Source organism: Bufo bufo, chromosome 7 (assembly GCF_905171765.1).
Source record: "Bufo bufo chromosome 7, aBufBuf1.1, whole genome shotgun sequence".
Lineage (NCBI taxonomy): Eukaryota > Metazoa > Chordata > Amphibia > Anura > Bufonidae > Bufo > Bufo bufo.
In genome coordinates this window covers 128,149,309-128,173,937 of record NC_053395.1, presented here as the reverse complement: position 1 = coordinate 128,173,937, position 24,629 = coordinate 128,149,309, and the positions used below count along the sequence as shown (strand labels likewise).

Genomic DNA, 24,629 nt, shown 5'->3' with positions numbered 1-24,629 from the left:
TAAAATGGCTGCCAGCAACCTGTCCTAGTATCTGAGAAGGACTGGTTGCCACCCCTTGAAGAGCAGTCACAGTAATGATGTGATCCCACCTACCATTATGGCTGAGCAGCCTGACAGGAATACTCAACTATATAGTATATGCAAGTGCTTGGTTTAACACTGCTTTTCCTGGTGACCAGCTCTCCCTTTAATACTTCAGCCACTGGATAAACCTCCTGTAAATTGTTCTTCTAGCACAGACTGAATCTCCCTTAAAAGTTCTCTTCTGATGTTGGATATTTATTAATTCCAGAGCCAAGTATAACTGTACTTTACTCATATTCATGTGAAAATTGTTTTTCAGTTATGTTATATGTAAAGAATAAGCTGAACAGTAGCAAATGTGATTACAAAATAAAGCCTCACCTGGTAAATCCCCTTTAGCTCTAGTGCCAGCCCTCTGTTGGTCTTCGTCTGTCGCTCTTTACTTGTCCTGCAGTGATGACATCAGTTATTGGTCCATGTAACCTCTGCAGCCAGTCGCTGACCTCAGCGGTCTTGTCATATGTAAAAAGCTTCACTGCTGAGGCTGGTGATAGACTACAGAGGTCATGTGGTTGTACTGCAGGTAAGTACTCCAGCAAAGTAAACAGTGACTGTCAGTGACCACTGAAGTATTGGTTGCATTTTTATTTTATTGCAATTACTATTTGGCTAATTTTTAAACTCCAACAAATGCCATGACTGGACATCAGCAAATGTCATTACTAGACTCTTAACCTTGGAGAACATTTCTTGGGTCAGTCTCTCAGGAAACCTGACCCCCTGTTGTATTTTTCAGCGTGAAGAGGTGACAGACGATTACTGCAAACATGATCCAGATCACAAGCACATCTACCGGTTTGTGCGGACTCTTTTCAGTGCAGCTCAACTGACAGCCGAGTGTGCAATTGTCACCTTAGTAAGTATTGAAGTGGGGGACATTTATCTTTAGAAGCCAACATGGAAGCTGTTCACATTTTACTATGCACCTGAGCAAGCAAAAAAAAATGATCTTGATGGATCTGTCCGTGTGTCCATTACAATCCTGTAAAATAGAAGCCTTTGCACAAGTATGACTTCATACACCCTGAAGTCTGAGAAGTACAAGATGGGAATGTCTGGTTACATCCAAGAAAGGATCTTAAAAATGGTGAAATATTGACCAAAGTATATTAGAAGTAGTGGCACCTACGTGACAAGTATGACTTTTTTAGTAACCTTATTTTTCAGGACACAGAGGGAGATTTATCAAAACTAGTGCAAAGGAAAACTGGCCATAGTAACCAGTCGGCTTTCACTTTTAATTATTCAGAGCTCCTTTTGGAAAATGAAAGTATCTGATTGGATGCTATGTGCAGCTAAGTTGCTTTTCCTTTGCACCAGTTTTGATAATACACCCCTCCCCCCGCCCGACACCCACACCCACACATAGTGTTTCTGTGCATGCTGTGAGCCTTACGTACGGTGTATTCTTGAGCTGTGGGGAAGGGGAATACACTGGATTGTGGGCTGACAGTGGTCACAGCATATGGTGTGCACTGCAACTAGTTTAGTTTAAGTTTACTGAACCTAACATCTTCACATACGGTAGTTGATTATGGTACCTAAGCTCGCTGACCTATTATCAGTTATATTCAGAGAACATCATGGAGTACTGTAGATGACCGATTCATTTGAATACATTTCCTCTAAACGTCCATCACAGGCACCATCTACTGGTTCTAGTGTCCATATCAATTGGGAAGCCGTTTTCTGTTCCCTTTAGTGTGCACCACAAAAGTGGAAGCAAAGTGCTACCAACCACAATATAAGTGTGCAGGGAAATCCAAAATATCTTGTCTGCTCTACAGTATATACCTCTGTATAGTGTTGATGGGTGCATACCTTCTGACAAGCGGAGGTGGTGGTAGTATATGCTTCCCAAGGTGCCCTCGCCCTTCTCCCCTCCAGATTTGTAGATATATTGTCACTTCTTAAAGTATGCTTTTAGCTGCTGCCGCACTGTCTTTCTTGTTTAAAAAAAAAAAAAAAAAGCCTATGACATGTAAAACAACACTTTCACTGGTCTGTCCACTTATAATATTACCGGAATTCATTCTGGGATGTCCATTGTAACTTGAGATCAGAAGTCTAGTAAACTAGTAATTTGTTCCGAAGCACCAAAATGTCACCCAAAATATGACAAAAATTAATAAAGTGAAATAAACAGACAGCTAAGTTCACATCAGCGTTCAGCCTTTTTCAGTTCTTCTGCTCCGTTATAGGAGCAGAGGAACGGAAAGGGCGAATTCGGCACATAACTGAGCCGAACGAAGCCTACGGACCCCACAGAGCAGGGTTTCTCAACTCCGGTCCTCGGGACCCACCTACCAGTCATGTTTTCAGAATTTCCTTCGTATTGAGCTGGTGATCTAATTGGTGTCCATGCATCACTGACAGCTAAGGCTACTTTCACAGCGTGGATCTGCACAGACGGATCCGTTCAGATAATACAACCGCATGCATCCGTTCAGAACGGATCCGTTTGTATTATCTTTAACATAGCCATGACTGATCCGTCTTGAATACCATTGAAAGTCAATAGAGGACGGATCTGTTTTCTATTGTGCCAGATTATATCATAGAAAACAGATCCGTCCCCATTGACTGACATTGTGTGCCAAGATGGATCCGTTTGGCTCAGTTTCGTCAGACACTAAAACGCTGCAAGCCTTCAAAGCGGAATGGTGACTGATCGGAGGCAAACTGATGCATTCTGAGCAGATCCATTTCCATTCAGAATGCATTAGGGCAAAACTGATCCGTTTTGGACCGGATTGTGAGAGCCCTGAAATGGATCTCAGAAACGGAAAGCCTAAACGCCAATGTGAAAGTAGCCTAACCCATACATGCACTCCAGTAATACAGGTTTTTACCAGAGAAATGCCCTTGCTGATTGTTTGCATCTTTTAGTCAATTCCTTGTGCTGCAGATCCACAAGGTCTGTGATAGTCTGAATGTGGTTTAAGGGTGCATTCACACCATCCTATGTATTTTGCAGTCCACAAATCATGGATCTGCAAAAATACGGATGACATCCGTGTTGTATCCATATTTTCTCGCCCATATTCCTTGGGGGACACAGGAAACCATGGGTATAGCTCTGCTCCCTAGGAGGCGTGACACTAAGTGAAAGCTGTAAGCCCCTCCTCCATCAGCTATACCCCTCAGCCTGGAGAAGAGACTGCCAGTTTTTTGCTTAGTGTCCAAGGAGGCAAGACACCCCCTGCTTATGCAGGGTTGTTTTCCTATAATTTTTTATTTTTTGCGTTATTTGTTGTTTTAATTCGATTTTTTTCTACTTACAGGGACAACAGAGGCGCATTAGACCCCTCTGTTTCTCCCGGGGTTGAGTTGCGCCAGTGCCGGTAATTCCGCACTGCCGCCTCCCCCACAGAAGACAAGGTGGACCAGGGCAGCCTCGCTCCCCTGCGTCCCGCCAGCTCAAGGGTCGCCCGCACGCCAAGTCCCTCCCCCGGCTTCCTGCCACTGCGGTGCCAGTAGCTGAAGGGGCGACCCTGCTGGATGGATTGAGGGCGAAGACAGCGTATGGTGAGAGTGGCTGCTCCAGCCTCCCCTTCCTTCCCACTGCTGCTACATCGATCCCCCCCCCCCCCCCGGGCATATCTTACCGGCACCTTGCCGGGTATCATTTGGGGGGGACTTTGTCAGGGCAAAAAATTCACTTTATTAGCGGCAGGGCACGAACTCATGCCTTCAGGGACGGCTGTAGGCTGGGGCCGTCTGCCACATCAGGCGCGGCGGGGGGGGGGCCCGTTTTTCCTTGGCACGAACAGGCGCCATAGCTGGCCGGCACTCATCCAATCTTGGGGGTTAAAATCATTTTGCCGCGCGCGGCTTTGCGTCTCTTCAGCGCGGCAAGGGGTGGGCGGAGCTTCATAGCGCTCCGCTACTTCCGGTTTCGTCGGGCTCCACATCGCATACTGCGTGGAATCCTCTCTACGTCCGATCCTGAAGCTGTTCATCCCCGTGCCGGCTGCCTCTCCTCCACAGCCTCCTTCAGTCTGCTTCCCTTGCTGCTGCCGCTTGCAGGGTCTGGTAGGACTGTTAACCCCCTCCGTGCCAGTACTGTTGTTGGGTGTAATCTCCGTTCCTTTTGCCCTGGGGTCTCCCATAAGGCAACATTTTTTTCCACCATGTCAGACCCTTCTGCAGCTGCCAAGCCTTGGTACCATGCCTGTACTGCTTGTAGGGAACCCTTTCCCCGGGGGCAGTCTGATCCGCACTGTCCTGCATGCCGAGCTCCACCGCAGCCTCAGTCGCCCGCTGTGTCGCTCCCTGCTTCCTCTGACCCGCCTGACTGGGCTAGATCCCTGTCCCAGGCCGTGGAAAGCCTCACTCATGTCGTGGGCCGCCTGATAGACAGGCCACCTACCCCGCAGGACGCTACTTTTACTGTCGCGCCCTCCGGGTCCACCGCTTCTGCCGCTGCAGCGGGTTCACTCCCTCTTAGTGACCCCTCCCGAGCTAGGCACTCTCAGAAGCGTCTTAGAGTAGAGCGAGCCTCCTCCTCGGATGCCTCCCTCTCCCCGCCACGCGTGCGCACCCAGACGAGCCTCTCCTCTCCAAAGGATTCGCTCTCTGAAGGTGAATTGGCGGTTTCAGATTTGGAAATGGACTCGGCCCTGCCGTCCAAGCTAGCCTCAGCGATGAGTCAACTCATCTCGGATATTCGTGACACCTTTAAGGTGCAGGATGACCCCCCTAGCTCTGACGCAGCTAGCGTCTCCTTTATCAGACCCAGGCAGGCCTCAAAAGTCTTTCCAATCCACTCTGATTTCTCCTCCGTGGTGTCTAAGGCTTGGGCTCGCCCGGACGCCCGTTTTGTCAATCCCAAGAAGCTGGACATTTGCTATCCATTTCCAGCCGATGTCGTGGCCACCTGGTCGTCCCCACCCAAGGTGGACCCCCCTGTGGCCCGTCTGTCAAAAAACACGGCCATCCCTGTTCCCGACGGGTCCTCTCTTCAGTCAGCGGAGGACCGTCGCATGGAGACCCTTTCCAAGGGCATTTTTGCTGCCTCCGGTTCTGCTCTCAGACCGGTTTTTGCCTCTGCTTGGGCAGGTAAAGCAATCTCTGCTTGGGGTGCGCAGCTGGAACAGGAGTTGGACTCGGACGTCCCCATCCAGGACCTACGTTCCTTGGCCCAGCTTATTATTCGGGCCGGGAATTTTGTTTGTGAGGCCTCCCTTGATGCGGGAGCCCTTATTGCACGCTCCTCCGCCCTGGCGGTTTCCGTCAGGAGGGAGCTCTGGCTGAAAGTTTGGAAAGCGGACTCTGCCTCCAAACGTTCCTTGGCGGGGCTACCGTTTGCGGGTTCCCGCCTTTTCGGGGTCCGCCTAGACGAGCTTATTTCGGAGGCCACGGGTGGTAAAAGCACCCATCTCCCTCAACCCCAAGCCAGGGGCGCCCCCCGCGGACGCCCCGGTGCGTCTCGTTTTCGGTCCTCCCGCAGGACCTCTGGGGCTCCCCCCGCAGCTGCCGCTTCGGCCCCTCCCCAGGATAAACGTAGGAAGCCGTTTTTTCGGGCACAGCCCTCCTGGCGCAGGCCGCAGGCTGCCCGCACACCCGCAGCAAAGCAATCCTCTGCCTGAAGGCGCGCCCCCACCCACCCGGGTGGGGGGCCGGCTCCTCCTTTTCAGGGACATCTGGATGGCTCACATCTCCGACGCCTGGGCTCTCGAAATTGTGTCCTCAGGATACAAAATCGAATTTGCGTCTTTCCCTCCAGATCGGTTCTTTCGCTCCCGCCCCCCGCGGGACCCGAAAAGCGCGGCTGCGTTCTCCGCGGCTGTTCAAGCCTTACTGGACAGAGGGGTGATTACCCCCGTTCCTCTAGAGGAAAGGTTCCAAGGGTTCTATTCGAACCTCTTTGTAGTTCCCAAGAAGGGAGGTTCGGTGCGGCCCATTTTGGACCTCAAAAAGCTCAACCGTTTTCTCTTCCTTCGACGGTTTCGGATGGAGTCCCTCCGTTCCGCGGTGGCTTCCCTGGAGCAGGGAGATTTCATGTCTTCCATCGATATACAGGATGCCTACCTCCATGTTCCGGTAGCCCGGTGTCACCATCGCTTCCTCCGATTCGCCGTGGGGAACCTCCACTTCCAGTTTGTCGCCCTTCCCTTTGGGCTGGCAACAGCCCCCCGGGTGTTCACCAAGGTCCTGGCCCCGGTTTTGGCCTTACTCCGTTCCAGGGGTGTTTTTCTGCTACCGTACTTGGACGATATCCTCATCAAGGCTCCGTCCCTTTCCCAAGCGGTTGCCAGCGTGGATCTCACTCTAGAGACTCTGGCGAGATTCGGTTGGGTCATCAACTTCCCCAAGTCCTCCCTTCCTCCCGCCAGACAACTGGTCTTCCTGGGAATGCTTTTAGACACGGAAGCGGCGGAGGTACGTCTTCCCTCGGAAAAACGTCTGACCCTCCGTCGGGCGATTCAGGGTCTCCTTCTCCACCGTCGACCGTCCTTCCGCTTCTGCATGCGGGTCTTGGGGCAGATGGTTGCCTGCTTCGAGGCAATCCCATTTGCGCAGTTTCACTCCCGCCCTCTCCAACGGGCGATCCTCTCCTCCTGGGACAAATCGCCGGAGTCTCTGGATCATCCCTTCCATCTATCGCCTCCGGTACGGTCATCTCTCCGCTGGTGGTTGCAGTCCCCTCTTCTGGGCAGGTCCTTTCTGCCGATCAACTGGTTGGTGGTTACAACCGATGCCAGTCTCTTGGGCTGGGGAGGCGTGTTTCCTCCCCGATCCGTCCAGGGCATTTGGTCTCCATCGGAGTCCAAACTCTCGATCAATGTCCTGGAGCTGAGAGCGGCCCTTCTGTCTCTGCGACACTGGACTCATCTGCTGAAGGGTCATCCAGTTCGTGTGCAATCGGACAACGCCACGGCCGTGGCGTACATAAACCACCAGGGGGGCACTCGCAGCGTTGCAGCAATGCGGGAGGTCACCAGCATTCTCCGTTGGGCGGAAGCCCACGTCCCGGCCCTATCTGCAATTTTTATTCCAGGGGTGGACAATTGGGCGGCGGACTTCCTCAGTCGCACCACCGTCGACCCCGGCGAGTGGTCTCTTCACCCGGAGGTGTTCGAGGCCATTTGCCTTCGTTGGGGCATACCGGACGTGGACCTCATGGCCTCAAAATTCAATCACAAGGTCCCCGCATATCTGTCCAGGGCCAGGGATCCGGGAGCCTGCGGAGCCGACGCCCTCGTTCTTCCTTGGCGAGGCTTCGCGCGCCCATACATATTCCCTCCCATCCCTCTCCTGCCCAAGGTCCTTCGGAAGATAGCGGCGGAAGGCGTCTCGGTGATTCTGGTCGCTCCGGACTGGCCCCGCCGGTCTTGGTATGCCGACCTCATGCTGCTCCTGGCAGACGCGCCCTGGCCGCTGCCCGCCAGGGAAGATCTTCTCTCTCAGGGACCGATCTTCCACCCGCGTTTAGGGTCCCTACGTTTGACGGCGTGGTTGTTGAGACCACCGTCCTGACGCGTAGGGGTTTTTCTGCGGACGTCATCCGCACCATGATCCGCGCCCGTAAGCCGTCCTCTTCTAGGATCTATTATAGGACCTGGAGGACCTTTTTGGGGTTCTGTGCCGATCTGGGGATTCCTCCGCTCCGCTTTTCTCTCCCCACCGTTTTGTCCTTCCTGCAGAGCGGACTGGCCCAAGGGCTGGCCCTTAGTTCTTTGAAGGGTCAGGTGTCTGCGCTGTCCATTTTGTTTCAGCGCCCACTGGCCCCCCTTGGTCCTGTCAAGACCTTCCTTCAGGGTGTGGCTCACGCGGTTCCCCCGTACCGTCCTCCGGTACCGCCCTGGGACCTGAACCTGGTTCTCTCAGCGCTCCAGGCTTCCCCTTTCGAGCCTCTGCGGACGGTTTCCTTGCGACTTCTGTCCTGCAAGGTTATTTTCCTTGTAGCCGTCACCTCTCTTCGGAGGGTGTCCGAATTGGCTGCACTCTCCTGTCTGGAACCTTTCCTAGTGTTCCACCAGGACAAGGTGGTTCTTCGTCCGGTCCCTTCCTTCCTTCCTAAGGTGGTCTCCGCCTTTCATCTGAACGAGGACATCGTTCTCCCCTCTTTGTGTCCTTCCCCTTCCCACCCGCGGGAGAGGGAGCTTCATCGCCTGGACGTTGTCAGGGCGCTCAAGGTTTACCTGGAGGTAACCAGCTCTTTCAGGCGTACTGACTCGCTCTTTGTGGTTCCGGAGGGGTCGCGCAGAGGGATGGCGGCATCCAAAGTTGCTATCGCCCGTTTTGTCAAGATGGCTGTTACTGAGTCTTATCTCGCCAAGGGCAAGGTTCCGCCCCTTGGTGTTACCGCTCACTCCACTAGAGCGGTCGGGGCTTCCTGGGCTCAGAGGAATCGGGCTTCTACGGAGCAGATTTGCAAGGCGGCCACTTGGTCCTCCTTGCACACCTTCACCAAGTTCTACAGGGTGCATACTCATGCGTCGGCTGACGCTGCTTTAGGCCGTCTGGTGTTGCAGGCGGCAGTTGATTGATGCCTCTGGTGTTGGTCTAGTTTGTTCTGGTCCCTCCCTTCTGGGACTGCTCTGGAACGTCCCATGGTTTCCTGTGTCCCCCAAGGAATATGGGCGAGAAAAGGAGACTTTTGTATTACTTACCAGTAAAGTCTCTTTCTCGCTCTTCCTTGGGGGACACAGCACCCGCCCTTCATTTGGGTTACAGTTGTGGTTCCGGCTTGGTTGCCCCCGTTGGGGCTCGACAGTTCTTTTTTCCGGTTGGTGGTTATCTTTCACTACTTGGACACGCAACTGGCAGTCTCTTCTCCAGGCTGAGGGGTATAGCTGATGGAGGAGGGGCTTACAGCTTTCACTTAGTGTCACGCCTCCTAGGGAGCAGAGCTATACCCATGGTTTCCTGTGTCCCCCAAGGAAGAGCGAGAAAGAGACTTTACTGGTAAGTAATACAAAAGTCTCCTTTTCTCGGAACTATTGTAACGATACCTATTTATTTCTGCAAAACGGACAAGAATAGGACATGTTCTATCTATTTTGCGGGACTGCTGAATGCACATCCAGATGCAGACGGCACACGGGTGTGCTGTGCAAATTTTTTGGCAGCCTTATTGAAATGAATGGGTCCGCATCCAATCTTCAAAAAATGCGTATTGATTGCAGACTAAAAATAGTTGTGTGAATGGAGCCTAAAGGGCATCTGTCAGCAGATTTGTACCTATGAAACTGGCTGCCCTGTTACATGTGCTCTGAAGGCATCTGTGCTGTTCCCATGCTCTTGCCTTTACACTTGGAGGCTTTGCTCTCTCTGCAACTACCATCCTCTCTCCTCTTTGACAGGGCCAGGCATGGTGATGTTTTCGCTGCCTGGCCCTGACTTTATTTTTCTCAGTAATGCGGGCGCATGGGACCAGCACAGATGCCTTCAGCTTCCAAGTGCAAATGTAGCAGGTCAGCCAGTTTCATAGCTACAAACCTGCTGACAGATGCCCTTTAAATCATGATTTTATGTTAAACATATTTTAGAAGAATTTTTGGTGATGGTGGTTTGTTTTCCTTGTCAATATCTATAATAAACAAAAGACATAAAATCGCAGTTTTCGCACTGGCTGCTAAACCTAATTGGCGCCACTTCTTCTGTACAGATCACTTTACTGCAGTTATCTGCCTGTCACAAGCAGGATTAGAATGACCGATATTAACTATATATATAGATAACACAGGGTCCACCATTCACAATAGGTGATATCACAGCTTATCTACTCCCTCCCGACTTCTGAACAAGTCGCACAGCATGTCTACAAAACAATCCCATAGAAGTCGAGGAGTCGGCTCCAGACCATTGTGTCTATGGCCCATGGTTGCTGCTGTAAAACATCTCTCTAAATGCTGTTAAGAACAGCTCAGGCAAGATGGCGGCCCCCATATTCATAAAATGGAATATATCTATCTGTAAGCAGAAAATAAAAATAAATTCGAAAAAAGGATATGTGTAGCTATCTGGTTTTAACTGGCAGAAAAAAAAATTGTGACACGTTCCCTTTAATGTTTTTGTAGCTCCATGAAATAGCAACACAAGACTAATTTATTCCCACTTCATTAAAGTAGTATATGGGTTATGGGTTTTAAACTAAAATACCTGGCCGTTCCTGAAAAAAAGAAAAACGTTGTTTTCCGTATTAAGCCTCACAGGATTGGAGCTTCCACAGAACTAAAGTATAAGGGCTCGTTCACACGAACTTGTGAAGCCCGTGCTGTGGACCGCAAATTAAGGGCCGCAATGCACAGGCACTGTCCATGGGGATCGCAGACCCAATTCACTTGAATGGGTCCGCAATCCTTCCGTTCCGCAAAAAGATACAGCAAGTTCTTTTTTTTTTTTGCAGCGCGGAACGGATTTGCGGACCCGTTGAAATGAATGGGTCTGCATCAGTGATGCGGAATGGCCACGGAACGGTGCCTGTGTATTGGGGGTCCGCAATACGGCAACGGGCTTCACACGTTCGTGTGAACAAGCCCTAAGGGAAATATGCATCTGTTCTGTGTTTAGAGCCGCCCCAGTTTTTGGCTCAATCACTAATGGAAATCACTGACCAAAACACTGACGTGTGAATGAGGCATTACTACAATGTAGCCACTAGATGTCAGTGTTGTATCGTTCCTGTAGTCATTCTCTTCATTTAGTTTCTTCTTGTTTGCCGTAGTTAAGTGCTGTTCGTTTTCTACACTTTTAGGTTTACCTCGAAAGGCTTTTGACTTATGCTGAAATTGATATTTGCCCCAGTAACTGGAAGAGAATTGTATTGGGAGCAATCCTGCTGGCCTCTAAGGTATGGGATGATCAGGCTGTGTGGAATGTGGACTACTGCCAGATTTTGAAGGACATAACAGTAGAAGACATGTAAGTTGTGTGATTATCCCTTATGTTTATATCCACTTAACATAGGAACATTATTTTCCAGAGCCTAAAGAAAAGTTTTGTTTTTCAACGTAACAAATATATTACTTAAAAAAATAAAAATAAATGGTGGTCAGGATGGGAGCCTATAGGTGAGGAATCCTAATGAAACACTGAAAAGAGCCAGATTTTTCCCTTGGTACCTGCATTTTACAGTTGCCTGAGAGTTGTAATTTACAATCTGAATACACTGACATTAAATATTAAATGTTTAAGAAGTGTTTAAAGGGTTTGCAACTGCCCCCAACCTTCCGATTCCTTCCCGAATCCAATCAGGCAGATAACTCCCTGGATCAATGACCCCTCTCTAGTAGCTATAGCCTGTAATATTATTACACTCCAGAAATACAGTCCTGATCAAAAGTTTAAGACCACTTAAAAAATTGCAAAAAAATCATATTTTACATTGTTGGATTTTAACAAGGTTCCAAGTAGAGCTTCAACATGCAACAAGAAGAAATGAGAGTGAGACAAAACATTTTTTGAGCATTCAATTAATTGAAAATAACGATTGAACTGAAACAGGCTGTTTTTCAGCTGATCCAAAGTTTAGGACCACATGCCTTTTTAAAAGGCCAAATCTGTGCAAAGATGGGGATTCATTGTCATTTTCTGTCAGGTAGTCACACGTTGTGATGGCAAAGGCAAAAAAACTCTCCCTTTTTGAACGTGGTCGGGTTGTTGAACTGCATAAGCAGGGTCTCTCACAGCGCGCCATCGCTGCTGAGGTGGGATGCAGTAAGACAGTCATTTGGAATTTCTTAAATGATCCTGAGGGTTATGGAACAAAAAAGTAAAGTGGAAGACCCAAAAAAATTTCACCAGCACTGAGCCGGAGGATCCAATTGGCTGTCCGTCAAGACACTGGATGATCCTCGACCCAAATTAAGGCCCTTACTGGTGCTGACTGCAGCCCCATAACCATCAGACGGCATCTGAGACTGAACGCCACAGAACTGCTCGTTTGTACTTTGCAAGAGAGCACCAAACATGGGACATTCAAAGGTGGAAGAAAGTTTTTTTTCTCTGATGAGAAAAAATGGAAACCATCAGGACCATCAAGGTTACAACGTTACTGGCATGACAAGCAGATCCCACCTGAGATGTTTTCTACGCGCCACAGTGGAGGGGGCGCCATAATGGTCTGGGGTGCTTTTTCCTTCAGTGGAACAATGGAGCGTCAGGAAGTGCAGGGGCGTCAAACAGCCGCTGGCTATGTCCAGATGTTGCAGAGAGCATTCCTCATGACTGATGGCCCTTGTCTGTGTGGTAACGACTGGGTTTTTCAACAGGACAACGCTACAGTACACAATGCCCGCAGGACAAGGGACTTCTTCCAGGAGAATAACATCACTCTTTTGCCCCATCCTGCGTGTTCCCCTGATCTAAATCCAATTGAGAACCTTTGGGGATGGATGGCAAGGGAAGTTTACAAAAATGGACAACAGTTCCAGACAGTAGACGGCCTTCGTGTGGCCGTCTTCACCACTTGGAGAAATGTTCCCACTCACCTCATGGAAACGCTTGCATCAAGCATGCCGAAACGAATTTTTGAAGTGATCAACAATAACGGCGGAGCTACTCATTACTAAGTTCATGTTTGGAAGTTGGATTTCTGTTTTGGGGCGGTTTAGTTATTCTTTGGAGGTGTGGTCCTAAACTTTTGATCAGCTGAAAAACAGCCTGTTTCAGTTTATTCGTTGTTTTCATTAAATTAAATGCTCAAAAACTGTTTTGTCTCACTCTCATTTCTTCTTGTGGCATGTTGAAGCTCTACTTGGAACCTTGTTAAGATCCAGCCATGCTAAATATGATTTTTTGCCATTTTTCAATTGGTCTTAAACTTTTGATCAGGACTGTATATCCGGGCCCCTCTTTTAGTGATCCACATTTGGTTGAGTTATTTTGAGCATTCGTTTTGCCAGTTTGTGTTCATTACGTCAAGTTTTAGGTATTTTATGACGAGAGAAAAAACTTTTTTTTTTTTTCTGTGAAACATCAGAGAAACATGACAGGAATTTCCTGGTGTTTTTTTTTGTAATTTATATTTTTTTTACATTGAATTCAGTAAATGATTGATCAAAATGGACGGTGTTTCTTTTGTATCAGACTATTTTTTTAACAGATGTTTTTTTTTCTGCTTCTCTGACGCAGTTGTGAACAAGCCCTAAATATATTGGTGGTGTTGCATGTGAAGATAGGCGATGACCATTTGTGTAAATTTCATTGTGTTTATTGTGAGGACAACAAACTGTAAAGTTCAGTGAAATCAATGATCGCCTTAATAAATCACTTATTTTAACCCTAAGCCATTGTATCCTTGAGAAAAGAGGTCTTTTCCAGGTCTTCTCCCTTTTATTCTCTGCCTCTATTCTGTTTGCCCAGTGACATCCACACTCGCCGGTTTGTACCTGCATTATGTTGGCAACATTTTTAGCATCGTAGTGATTTGGTGTTGGTCCTTGAAACATTGTGTTTGTATGCATTTAAAAAGTATTAGGGGGGTAGGAACAAAAGCAGAAAAGTGATTTCATTAGTGCACTGGTTCCAAGTCTGATTTACATTTCTATAGGCCTGTGCGCTGCACACAGAAAGGAAATTAATCTTGGCTGTGGCCAACTGCACATTTGAAAAGAACCTTACTCTGGCAGGTATTTTATTGTGTGGTATTACAGGAGGCCGTTTATGACCGATTCTAAAAGAAAAAAATTAATTTAACACATGATATTTTTAATGCCCTATAGCATTTTTTTTTCTCAACCTTTCCATGTCCTTAAGGAAGCGAACAAGGATAAATGTTAACAAAATAAGGCTTTTGTCACTCCAGTGTTTTGTGGCTCTGTTTTTTTTTATGTAAAGAGTAGCGCAGTGTGCATCTTCCTATAAAAATGACAGACACCACATTTGGACACATAATGGATTGCTGTTACTTTTCAAATTACATTCTGTGCTACCAAACATAGGAGAATACAGCACTACATACCTGTTGCATCCAGTGACGTCTCATCTGATTGTAGACATTTTTTTCTTATTTTCTACATTCGACCCAGACCGCCATGACTGTTTCTTCAAGCCACATCTCGTCTCTGCAGAGTTTGCCCCACAGACTTCTTATCTTGCCCACTTTTCAATCATCTTCTACACACAAACTCTCCATCTTGGTCCCACCACCGTGTGTCCTGCTGCTACTCCCAGTGCTGAGACTGCTATACTCCCTAAGGCCCCTTTCACACGGGCGAGTATTCCGCCCGGGTACAATGCGTGAGGTGAACGCATTGCACACGCATCACTTCTGCGTTGCGTGTAAATCGCAGCATGCTCTATATTGTGCGATTTCCACGCAACGCAGGCCCCATAGAAGTGAATGGGACTGCGTGAAAATCGCAAGCATCCGCAAGCAAGTGCGGATGCAATGCGATTTTCACGCACGGTTGCTAGGAGATGATCGGGATGGGGACATGGTTATAAGGGAAAATAATAGCATTCTGAATACAGAATGCATAGTACAATAGTGCTGGAGGGGTTAAAAAAAATAAATAATTTTTTTAACTCGCCTTAATCCACTTGCTCGCGCAGCCCGGCTTCTCTTCTGTCTCCTTTGCTGATTGCAGGAATAGGACCTGTGGTGACGTCACTCCGGTCATCACATGGTCCATCGCCATGGTAAAAGATCATGTGATGGACCATGTGATGACCGGAGTGACGGCACCACAGGTCCTTTTCCTGCAATCAGCAAAAAAGAGAAGAGAAGCCGGGCTGCGCGAGCAAGTGCATTAAGGTGAGTTAAATTTTTTTTTTTTTAAATTTAACCCCCCCCAGCACTATTGTACTATGCAGTCTGTATTCAGAATGCTGTTATTTTCCCTTATAACAATGTTATAAGGGAAAATAATACAATCTACATAACCCCGATCCCAAACCCGAACTTCTGTGAAGAATTTCGGGTTTGGGTACCAAACATGCCGATTTTTCTCACGCGTGTGCAAAACGCATTACATTGATTTGCACTCGCGCGGAAAAATCACGCATTTTCCCGCAACGCACCCGCCTCTTATCCGGGCCAAAAATATGACGGCCATGTGAAAGAGGCCTAATGCTCCCAAATATTTTACTGCAGAAACAGTGTGCCTGAAAATACTAGTACCAAAAATATAGTGCCCTCTTCAATGATTATTGGCATACAGTGCCCACTAAAATAATTTTGCCACTGACAGTAATAGTTCCACAAACAGTGTCCCCCAATAATAATTGTGGCAAGCGGATGTCTTGCCAGTGTATCCTCTATAGTAATAGTGCTCCCAATAATCCCATCGGTAGTTGAAAATTTGCTCCCTGAGTGTTCTCGCTAGTTATAGTACTAATAGTAATAGAGTGCACCAAAGTGTCCCCAGTAGTAGTAAAGCCCCATAGTATTTCCCACTAGTTCTTATTACCTCCAGTATTGCCCTAAGTAGTATTAATGACCACCCTGTACTGTCCCTCCAGAAGTAAGTCACCATATTGCCCTGCAGTAGTAACAATGCCCCCAGTGTTCCCCCAGTAGTAATAGTCACCATATTACCCTGTAGTAATAATGCTCCCAGTAAACTGGCAAAAGAAAAAAATCCCTCACACCCATTCCATACCACTGTTGGTGAATTAGTGCAGGACCCAGGTCTCTTCCTGCCTGTATCCTGAGCTGCCCGCATCCTGGCTCATATGGGTGAGAGTACATCATAGCACACCCTGCACCATCCTCTCTCAGGCTTCAGGCCTAGTGGCTTATGAGGGTGAACGGTGAGGCAAGGAGCTATTGGCTCGCTTGCTCTGCCCCAGTACTCGACTGTATTGATATCATGAGGACGTCAATACATTTGAATGTGGAGCAACCTACTGTGATAAATGAATGTAGGCGTGCCTCTTGACGGCTGCCTGGGTGAAATTCTGGGTATGTCCAGGTTCAACTCTGAACCCAGACCAAGACAACCCCTTTAAGAAGTAGAGATACAGCTGTCTTTACCCCCACCCCCAGTACAATCGTCCTTTATGTTTTTAAATGGAAAAAGTGAATGAAGCTGGCCATACACTTTGTGTAAACTGAACCCTCTGGTTTCACCAGCTTCAGCAGGCCATCTAATGTGTATGGGGCCTCCTTACTTTCTCCCGACCGCAGTCCATTTGTTTACGGGGAGAAAAGCTGCTGCCAGAATTGTCTGGCAGTGGATTTCTCCTCATTCACTAAATATGCATTCTCGGCCAAGCATACATATGTATAGAAGGATCGGAAGAGAGCTGTCAGCAGTTAGCCCACCTGCATGGCCAGTTTATTATGCTGACGTAGTCCTCTGGCAGCAGCTTTTCTCCCCATAAACAAAAGGATTGCTATGGTGGGGAGAGTTAAGGTGGATTTAGCCAGATAATCGGGTCGATTATTGGGAATAAATGTTCCTGTGAACTCTTGTTCCCGAAAATCTTCTCCTGTAAAGGTGCAGCCAATTATCCGATAAACGAGTGAAACGCTCATTCATCGGGTGATCCTGTAGTTAGTGTAGACACCTAAATTATTATTACTGGGCAACAGACCGTGCTGTCTAAGCAGCGATCTACTGCCCAGAAACAATGCATGGCATTAGTGACCGCTCGTTCTCATACTGTGGAGGTGATCGCTGCATGTAAATGTAGTGCTTCATCTGCACTGAACAAGCAGCTGACTGTTGGGAAGGAACGCTTCCTTCCTGACAATATGCTGCTCATCTGCCTGTCTAAAGCCACCTTTAGAAGCTCCGCATATACATTAGATGGTCGGACTGTCCTGTCAAAATCTGCAGGTTTGGCCAATCTAATATAATGTCTATGGACCGCAAACAATTTCATAAGTTGGGGTAGTCTGATCGTCCTCTTGCACATGAGTTGGGGTAGTCTGATCGTCCTCTTGCACATGAGTTGGGGTAGTCTGATCGTCCTCTTGCACATGAGTTGGGGTAGTCTGATCGTCCTCTTGCACATGAGTTGGGGTAGTCTGATCGTCCTCTTGCACATGAGTTGGGGTAGTCTGATCGTCCTCTTGCACATGAGTTGGGGTAGTCTGACCGTCCTCTTGCACATGAGTTGGGGTAGTCTGATCGTCCTCTTGCACATGAGTTGGGGTAGTCTGATCGTCCTCTTGCACATGAGTTGGGGTAGTCTGATCGTCCTCTTGCACATGAGTTGGGGTAGTCTGACCGTCCTCTTGCACATGAGTTGGGGTAGTCTGACCGTCCTCTTGCACATGAGTTGGGGTAGTCTGACCGTCCTCTTGCACATGAGTTGGGGTAGTCTGATCGTCCTCTTGCACATGAGTTGGGGTAGTCTGATCGTCCTCTTGCACACGAGTTGGGGTAGTCTGATCGTCCTCTTGCACACGAGTTGGGATAGTCTGATCATCCTCTTGCACACGAGTTGGGGTAGTCTGATCGTCCTCTTGCACATAAGGCGTGCTTTATATCCAGTATGTAGACTTTGAAAGCTAATCTCAGACACTGCTTTCTAAACTGCAAGCTCTATATAGTTGTATCAGTGCTTGCAGCTCTAACAGTCTAAGTAGATTTCTATGTATACAGTTAATTTTTAAGCAAGCTATACATATGGCTTAGGTGTGCTCAGCCAACAGCCCATAAATATACATCCCAGCTCCCCCATAATCATTCATGGTTGGATTGGCTAAGTCTTCCCTGGTGGTTTAATGAAGTTTAGGGGTCAAGGTGAGTATCTTTGACGTCTAGGGTATTGGGGGTTAATACGTTTTGTCAGCTCCTGTTAACCTTAGTGTGTCATCTGCTGACCATTATAACAACCAGCAATGGTGCATATGGTCACCTCATTAAATGTACCCATGGCTCTGTAGTGTCCTGCCATGATTGTTCTGCTAGATCATTTTTGTAGGTTTTTCTTTTACTCTCCATAAGCATGACACAACACACATAAGGGCCCGTTACACGGGCCGAAAATCACACAGATTATCGATAATGAGCATTCATAGTAACACTCGTTATCTATGATCAGGCGGTGTAAATGTACCGCTGATGAACGAGCGAAACACTCTTTTATTGGGTACCACAATCGTTTTCATGCAAAAATTATTGTTTACCGGCGGCAGATCGTGCTGTATAAACACAATCTCCTGCCAGCAAACGACGAGTCAGTATGGGCAAGAGCGATGGCATTAGCGATTGCTCCTCCCAATCTCGGGAGGAGCTCTGCTGCACGCACATTTATACATACACATAATTAGGGATGAGCGAATCCACTTCGGATGAAACAGCCAAAGTCGATTTGCATAATACTTCGTTTGAATACCGTACGGAGCAAGCGCTCCGAACAGTATTAGAATGTATTGGCTCCGATGAACCGAAGTTGTTACTTCGCGAAGTCTCGCGAGACTTTGCATAATAACTTCAAAAATCTATTTCCAAGGTACTACTGTTAAAAAAAATTTTAAAAAATTCTTTGCATCACCATATTCAGATGTCTGTAACTTTGCAGACCTGTGTGAGACTTGTGTTTTTGTTTTGTTTTTTTCAGGATGAGCTCTAGGTTTTATTGGTACAATTTTGGGTTACATTCTGCTATGCTCACTTTTTTTGATTACTGATCCAATTTTTTGGGAGGGGCAAGATGTACTTGTGATCATCTGATGGCTTGTACCATAGGACTGCAATAGAATACTATTGCAGTCTATGAGATTTTCACTGGCTGCCTGTGAAGGCGGTGCATCAGGCACAGCTCTGTGGGCAGCTCACTCTGAAAGTCCTGGGGCCTCCCTCTGTTTAACCACTGAGATGCCACGGTCACTATTGACGGTGGTATCTGCAGGGTTAAATGACCGAGATAGGAGTTATCCTGATCCTGGTCATTTTGGCTGGGTGCTGCTGTGTATGGAGCAGGATTTGCTGGTGACCCCGCTCCATACACTCTTTTGCGCCCTGCTGACATACTATTACGTCCCAGGGTGCAGAAAGGTTAAAGGGAATAAGTCGCCATAATGTTCCCTGTTAAACCAGACACAATGTCCTGTAGGTCTAGCACAGCTGACTGTAATGGTACATTTCACTTATAGAGTACTTGTGATCAGTTATGAGCTGTTATCCGTTTTTTGCAGATCCACGGTTCATGAGGCCTTATGCTGTGTTTTCCACTACAGGGAGACAAATGCCAGGGAAGCAGTTCCCATTGCAGTGTTGGCAGATCGCTCCGATCCCAGCAGCAGGACCCAGATGAACACTTTGTGACGCCCCTTTAAGTTAGTGGTGTAAAATGTATTTGGTTATGTGCACTGCTGACTATTTTTCAAGGGACGAATCACAATATGTCACGTGTACTGTTCCTGCCCGATTCTTTCTGCCATCCCGGGGAGCCATGCGTACCACTCAGGGCCGAATAGATCTGTTCTGTAAGGTCTGACCCCATTATATTTTAGGTGACATTTCCATACCTTTTACACCTCATATGGTCATTGACAGGTGTTATTTATGTTGGCGGTATTGTCCATGGATGTTTGCTGTTTACTGATCCGGTTCTTTGAGGAGCCTGCGGAGGGGGCAGGGGGATTCCTTGTTCCATGGTGTCATTTATTTATTTATTATGCCAAGAGTCTACATTGCTTCAAGAGCCCTTTTTCACTGAGATAATAACCTCGGCTCTGCGCGGATCCATTTGTTGCCTTGGTGATGTGCCCACCACTCTTGTGGATACGTCTGTACTTTAGTCGTAATAAAAAGGAGCCCTTTCCTGTTATCAATCTGGTGAAAATGTTGTCGAGTTCATCGGAGCTAATAAACAGCAAGTATTCTTCCTTTCATCTGCTCCAGTGTAGAGCCGAGGAAGGAAAGGCTCCGCTACTGGGGGCCACGTCTCAGTCCCGTAAGAAATTACATTTCCCAGCCGGGCAGGAGCAATACTGGATGAAGGGGGACGGCCGTTTGCAGACACTTGAATATTCCTTTCTTCTGACTCGCACAGCCAAATGTATTGATTTCATTTACACTGCTCTGATAGTGCAGGGTTTATTGCAGCTATACTCTGTAAGAGGCAGTGAATAAAATCTCTGCACCACTGAACCAAGGTGACATCCAGAGGTATCGGACTCCATCAAGGACAGGGTGCATTAAAAACATGGTGGCTCAGTGGTTGGCACTGGTACCTTTCAACGATTGGGTCCTAGGCTCGAATCCGACCAAGGACAACATCTGCTTGGAGTTTTGTATGTTGTAGGTTTCCTCCCACACTCCAAAGGCAAACTGATAGGAAAGTAGACTTGATTGTGAGCCCCACTGGGGACAGCAGTGCTGCGGAATATGTCGGTGCTATATAAGTGAGTAAAATGAATAAAAACTGTCAAACTGCATGTGTGATTTCAGCCTAAAGGTATAGTATCTTCACTCCATTCATAATCTTGTTATGGGTAGAGATGAGGAAGTATTGGTGCTTAGTTTAGGGATTGTTCCAAATGTAAGACACTGGAAACCATTCCAATATGCTAGAACAGGGGTCGGCAACCTCTGGCACTCCAGCTGTTGTGGAACTGCAATTCCCAGCATGCTCCATTTATTTCTTTGAGAGTTCTTAGAAGAGCAGAACAAGTATGCATGCAGGGAGTTGCCAAAGGTCGCCTGCCCCAGTGCTGGAAGCTTATTCAGATATTACAATCCTAGGACGTATGATGCCAACATGAATATTACTGCCCAGTATGCTACAAGCAATACATTTATAGGACTCGGCAAAGTCTCTGGGAGGCAGACAATATAGAGCTTAAAGGGGTTTTCTGGGATTTTAATATTGATGACCTATCCTCAGGATAGGTCATCCATATCAGATCAGCGGGGGTCTAACTCCCAGCACCCCCGCTGATCAGCTGGTTAAAGAGAAGGCTGTTCTCTGTGCAAGTGCAGCCTTCCCTTCATTGTTTACCTGCTTGCTATCGACATCGCAGCGGTGAGCCGTGTAATTACAAGAAGCTTCTATGGGCCTGCTCGTTTCTATTCAAGTGTATAATACAGAGCCGTCCCATAGAAGTGAGGGACAGCTTGTAATGACACCTGCTCACCGCTGCGATGTCAATTAGCAGGTAAACGATGAAGGGAAGGCTGGGCTCGCACGGAGAGCGGCTCATCAGCGGGGGGCTGTACTGGAATAAAATATTGATTATCTGTCCTTGGGATAGGTCATCAATACCTAATCGGTGGGGCACTGCCACTGATCAGCTCTCTGGTCTCCTCTCAGCATACCAAGCACAGCACCATATATTGTATAGTGGCAGCGCTTGGAATTGCAGCCCCAGCTTATTGACTTGAATGGGACTGAGCTGCACATAGGCCTTGTGACGAATGTACGTGATGTCACTGACCTAGGAAGAGGCTGCAGCGATCACCGTACCACACTCAAACAACTGGTCTGTGGTGGTGCCAGGGTACTCGGGAGAGGTGATCGATATTGTATTCCTGGAAAAACCTTTTAAAAAATATATGAAATCAGGAGAGTGGGGTTGTTTCTGCAAAGGGTGTCTCTGTAGTCCCTGAAACTCTGATTTATCCTGTTACTAGCCTAGAAAGTTTTATGCCTTTCGTGGTAACCTATGTATTTGTAATCTATGAGGGCAGTAGATTGCTGGACTGAATTAACTATCGGTGTCCCATTTTAACTACACACCTTCTCATGTTAACTAGTAGTCAGGAGATCAAACAATGGATAGGGACAGGCAGCAATGTGTGAAATGGAATTGTAGGAGAAGTGATCTGAACCTGACAACACTGCCATCAGATGGGTACATATCTGGAGACACTGCCATTATTGATGCCATTCTCATTAAGGAAACAGATCATGAAAAGTGGTTCCTGGAAATTGATTGGAAAGTTGTTAGTACTTTATTACAAATTAAAGGTGTGGGGACCCCATAGTTTGGTTCAGAGGGAAGAGTCAATAGGATAGCTGATATCTATTGAGACAAATGACACAAAAAGGGTAGGACAATTAGGTGTGCCTTAAAGGGGGTTGTCTGAGTTAAAGGGAACCTGTCATCAACTTTATGGTGACCTCATTGAGGGCAGCATAAATTAGTGACAGCAATGCTGATGTCAGCGGTGTGTCACTCATGAGCTAAAAGTAAGTGGTTGCCGAGAACCAGCATCATAATCATTGCAGCCCAGGCCTGGAAAAGAGTCCAATCTACCTGAGAAGAGTCCTGGTTATTCCTAATCTCCTGCTCTCTCACCCATCTGATGACGATTAGCAGTTCTCTCCTAGGGAGAAAACTAGGTAGAAGACTGTCAGTCATCAGGTGGGCAGGAGAGCAGGACTTCATGAATAACCAGGACTCTTCTCAGGTGGCCGGGACTCTTTTGCAGGCCCAGTTTGCAATGATTGTGATGTTGGTTCTCGGCAACCACTTACTTTTAAGGCTACTTTCACACTCGCGTTTTAACTTTCCATTTGTGAGATCCGTTCAGGGCTCTCACAATCCGGTCCAAAACAGATCAGTTTTGCCCTAATGCATTCTGAGTGGAAAAGGATCCGCTCAGAATGCATCAGTCTGCCTTCGTTCCGTCTCCATTTCGCTTTGGGAGCGAACACCAAAACGCTGCTTCCAGCGTTATGGTGTCCGTCTGACGAAACTGAGCCAAACTGGTCCGTTCTGACACACAATGTAAGTCAATAGGCATGGATCCGTTTTCTATGACACAATAGAAAACGGATTCGTCCTCCATGGACTTTCAATGTTGTTCAAGACTGATCCGTCTTGGCTATATTAAAGATAATACAAACTGATCAGTTCTTAACGGATGCAGACATTTGTATTATCTGAACAGATCTGTCTGTGCAGATTAGGGCTGCACGATATATCGCTAAAATAACCGAATCGCGATAATCGGCAAATGCGGTTTGGCCATTCGGCCGAGCCGAAAATGCCGCGATTATATATGTAGGGGCCCCTATTGATAAAAAAAAGTTCTCTGTCCTATTGAGTATTGATAACAGGTCCAGCCTCTGTACTTACTTTCACAATGAATGAACTGCAGCGACGAGCGGGAGCGAGGCAGCCGGCCGGCGCGTGACTGACGTCACGCTCCTGCTTCCTGAATTAAGTGGGAGGAGCGTGACAGTGACGTCAGTCACGCGCCGGCCGGCTCGCTCTCTGCCGCTCTCTGCAGTGTGAGTGCATTCATAGTGAAAGTACAGAGGCTGGCCATTTTATGAATAGGAGAGTTATGTGCGCAGTTTAGGACACATGAAGGGACACATAGGGCCATGAGGGGGACCAGCATAAGATGCTATATGTGTGTCTTATGCTGGCCCCCCTCTTGGCCCCATGTGTCATAGCACACATTCCCCATAACAGGTCCCCCGTAGCGGTGCCCTCCGCAGGTCCCCCGTAGCGGTGCCCTCCGCAGGTCCCCCGTAGCGGTGCCCTCCGCAGGTCCCCCGTAGCGGTGCCCTCCGCAGGTCCCCCGTAGCGGTGCCCTCCGCAGGTCCCCCGTAGCGGTGCCCTCCGCAGGTCCCCCATAACGGCGTCCTCCGCAGGTCCCCCATAGCTGTGCCCTCCGCAGGTCCCCCGTAGCGGTGCCCTCCGCAGGTCCCCCGTAGCGGTGCCCTCCGCAGGTCCCCCGTAGCGGTGCCCTCCGCAGGTCCCCCGTAGCGGTGCCCTCCGCAGGTCCCCCGTAGCGGTGCCCTCCGCAGGTCCCCCGTAGCGGTGCCCTCCGCAGGTCCCCCGTAGCGGTGCCCTCCGCAGGTCCCCCGTAGCGGTGCCCTCCGCAGGTCCCCCGTAGCGGTGCCCTCCGCAGGTCCCCCGTAACGGCGTCCTCCGCAGGTCCCCCGTAACGGCGTCCTCCGCAGGTCCCCCATAACGGCGTCCTCCGCAGATCTCCCACATAACGGCGTCCTCCGCAGATCTACACCTCCACAGATCCCCCTCATAACAGCGTCATCCACAGATCTCCCACATAACAGCGTCATCCACAGATCTCCCACATAACAGCGTCCTCCACAAATCCCCCATAACAGCGTCATCCACAGATCTACACCTCCACAGATCCCCCACATAACAGCGTCATCCACAGATCTCCCACATAACAGCGTCCTCCACAAATCCCCCATAACAGCGTCATCCACAGATCTACACCTCCACAGATCCCCCACATAACAGCGCCATCCACAGATCCCCCACATAACAGCGCCATCCACAGATCCCCCACATAACAGCGCCATCCACAGATCCCCCACATAACAGCGCCATCCACAGATCCCCCACATAACAGCGCCATCCACAGATCCCCCACATAACAGCGCCATCCACAGATCCCCCACATAACAGCGCCATCCACAGATCCCCCACATAACAGCGCCATCCACAGATCCCCTCACATAACAGCGTCATCCACAGATCCCCTCACATAACAGCGCCATCCACAGATCCCCCACATAACAGCGCCATCCACAGATCCCCTCACATAACAGCGCCATCCACAGATCCCCCACATAACAGCGTCATCCACAGATCCCCCACATAACAGCGCCATCCACAGATCCCCTCACATAACAGCGCCATCCACAGATCCCCCACATAACAGCGCCATCCACAGATCCCCCACATAACAGCGCCATCCACA

At 48.4% G+C, this 24,629-nt stretch overlaps 1 protein-coding gene across 1 annotated transcript in view; it reads left to right on the top strand.

The window, feature by feature from the left end:
• The window catches only part of CCNYL1 (cyclin Y like 1), a 70,006-nt gene that overhangs the window by 42,207 nt on the left and 3,170 nt on the right, over positions 1-24,629 (top strand). Inside the window, exons 7-8 of the mRNA XM_040440033.1 lie at positions 821-940; positions 10,790-10,956. Coding sequence (XP_040295967.1) covers positions 821-940; positions 10,790-10,956 — 287 coding nt within the window. The remainder of the gene's footprint in view (positions 1-820; positions 941-10,789; positions 10,957-24,629) is intronic.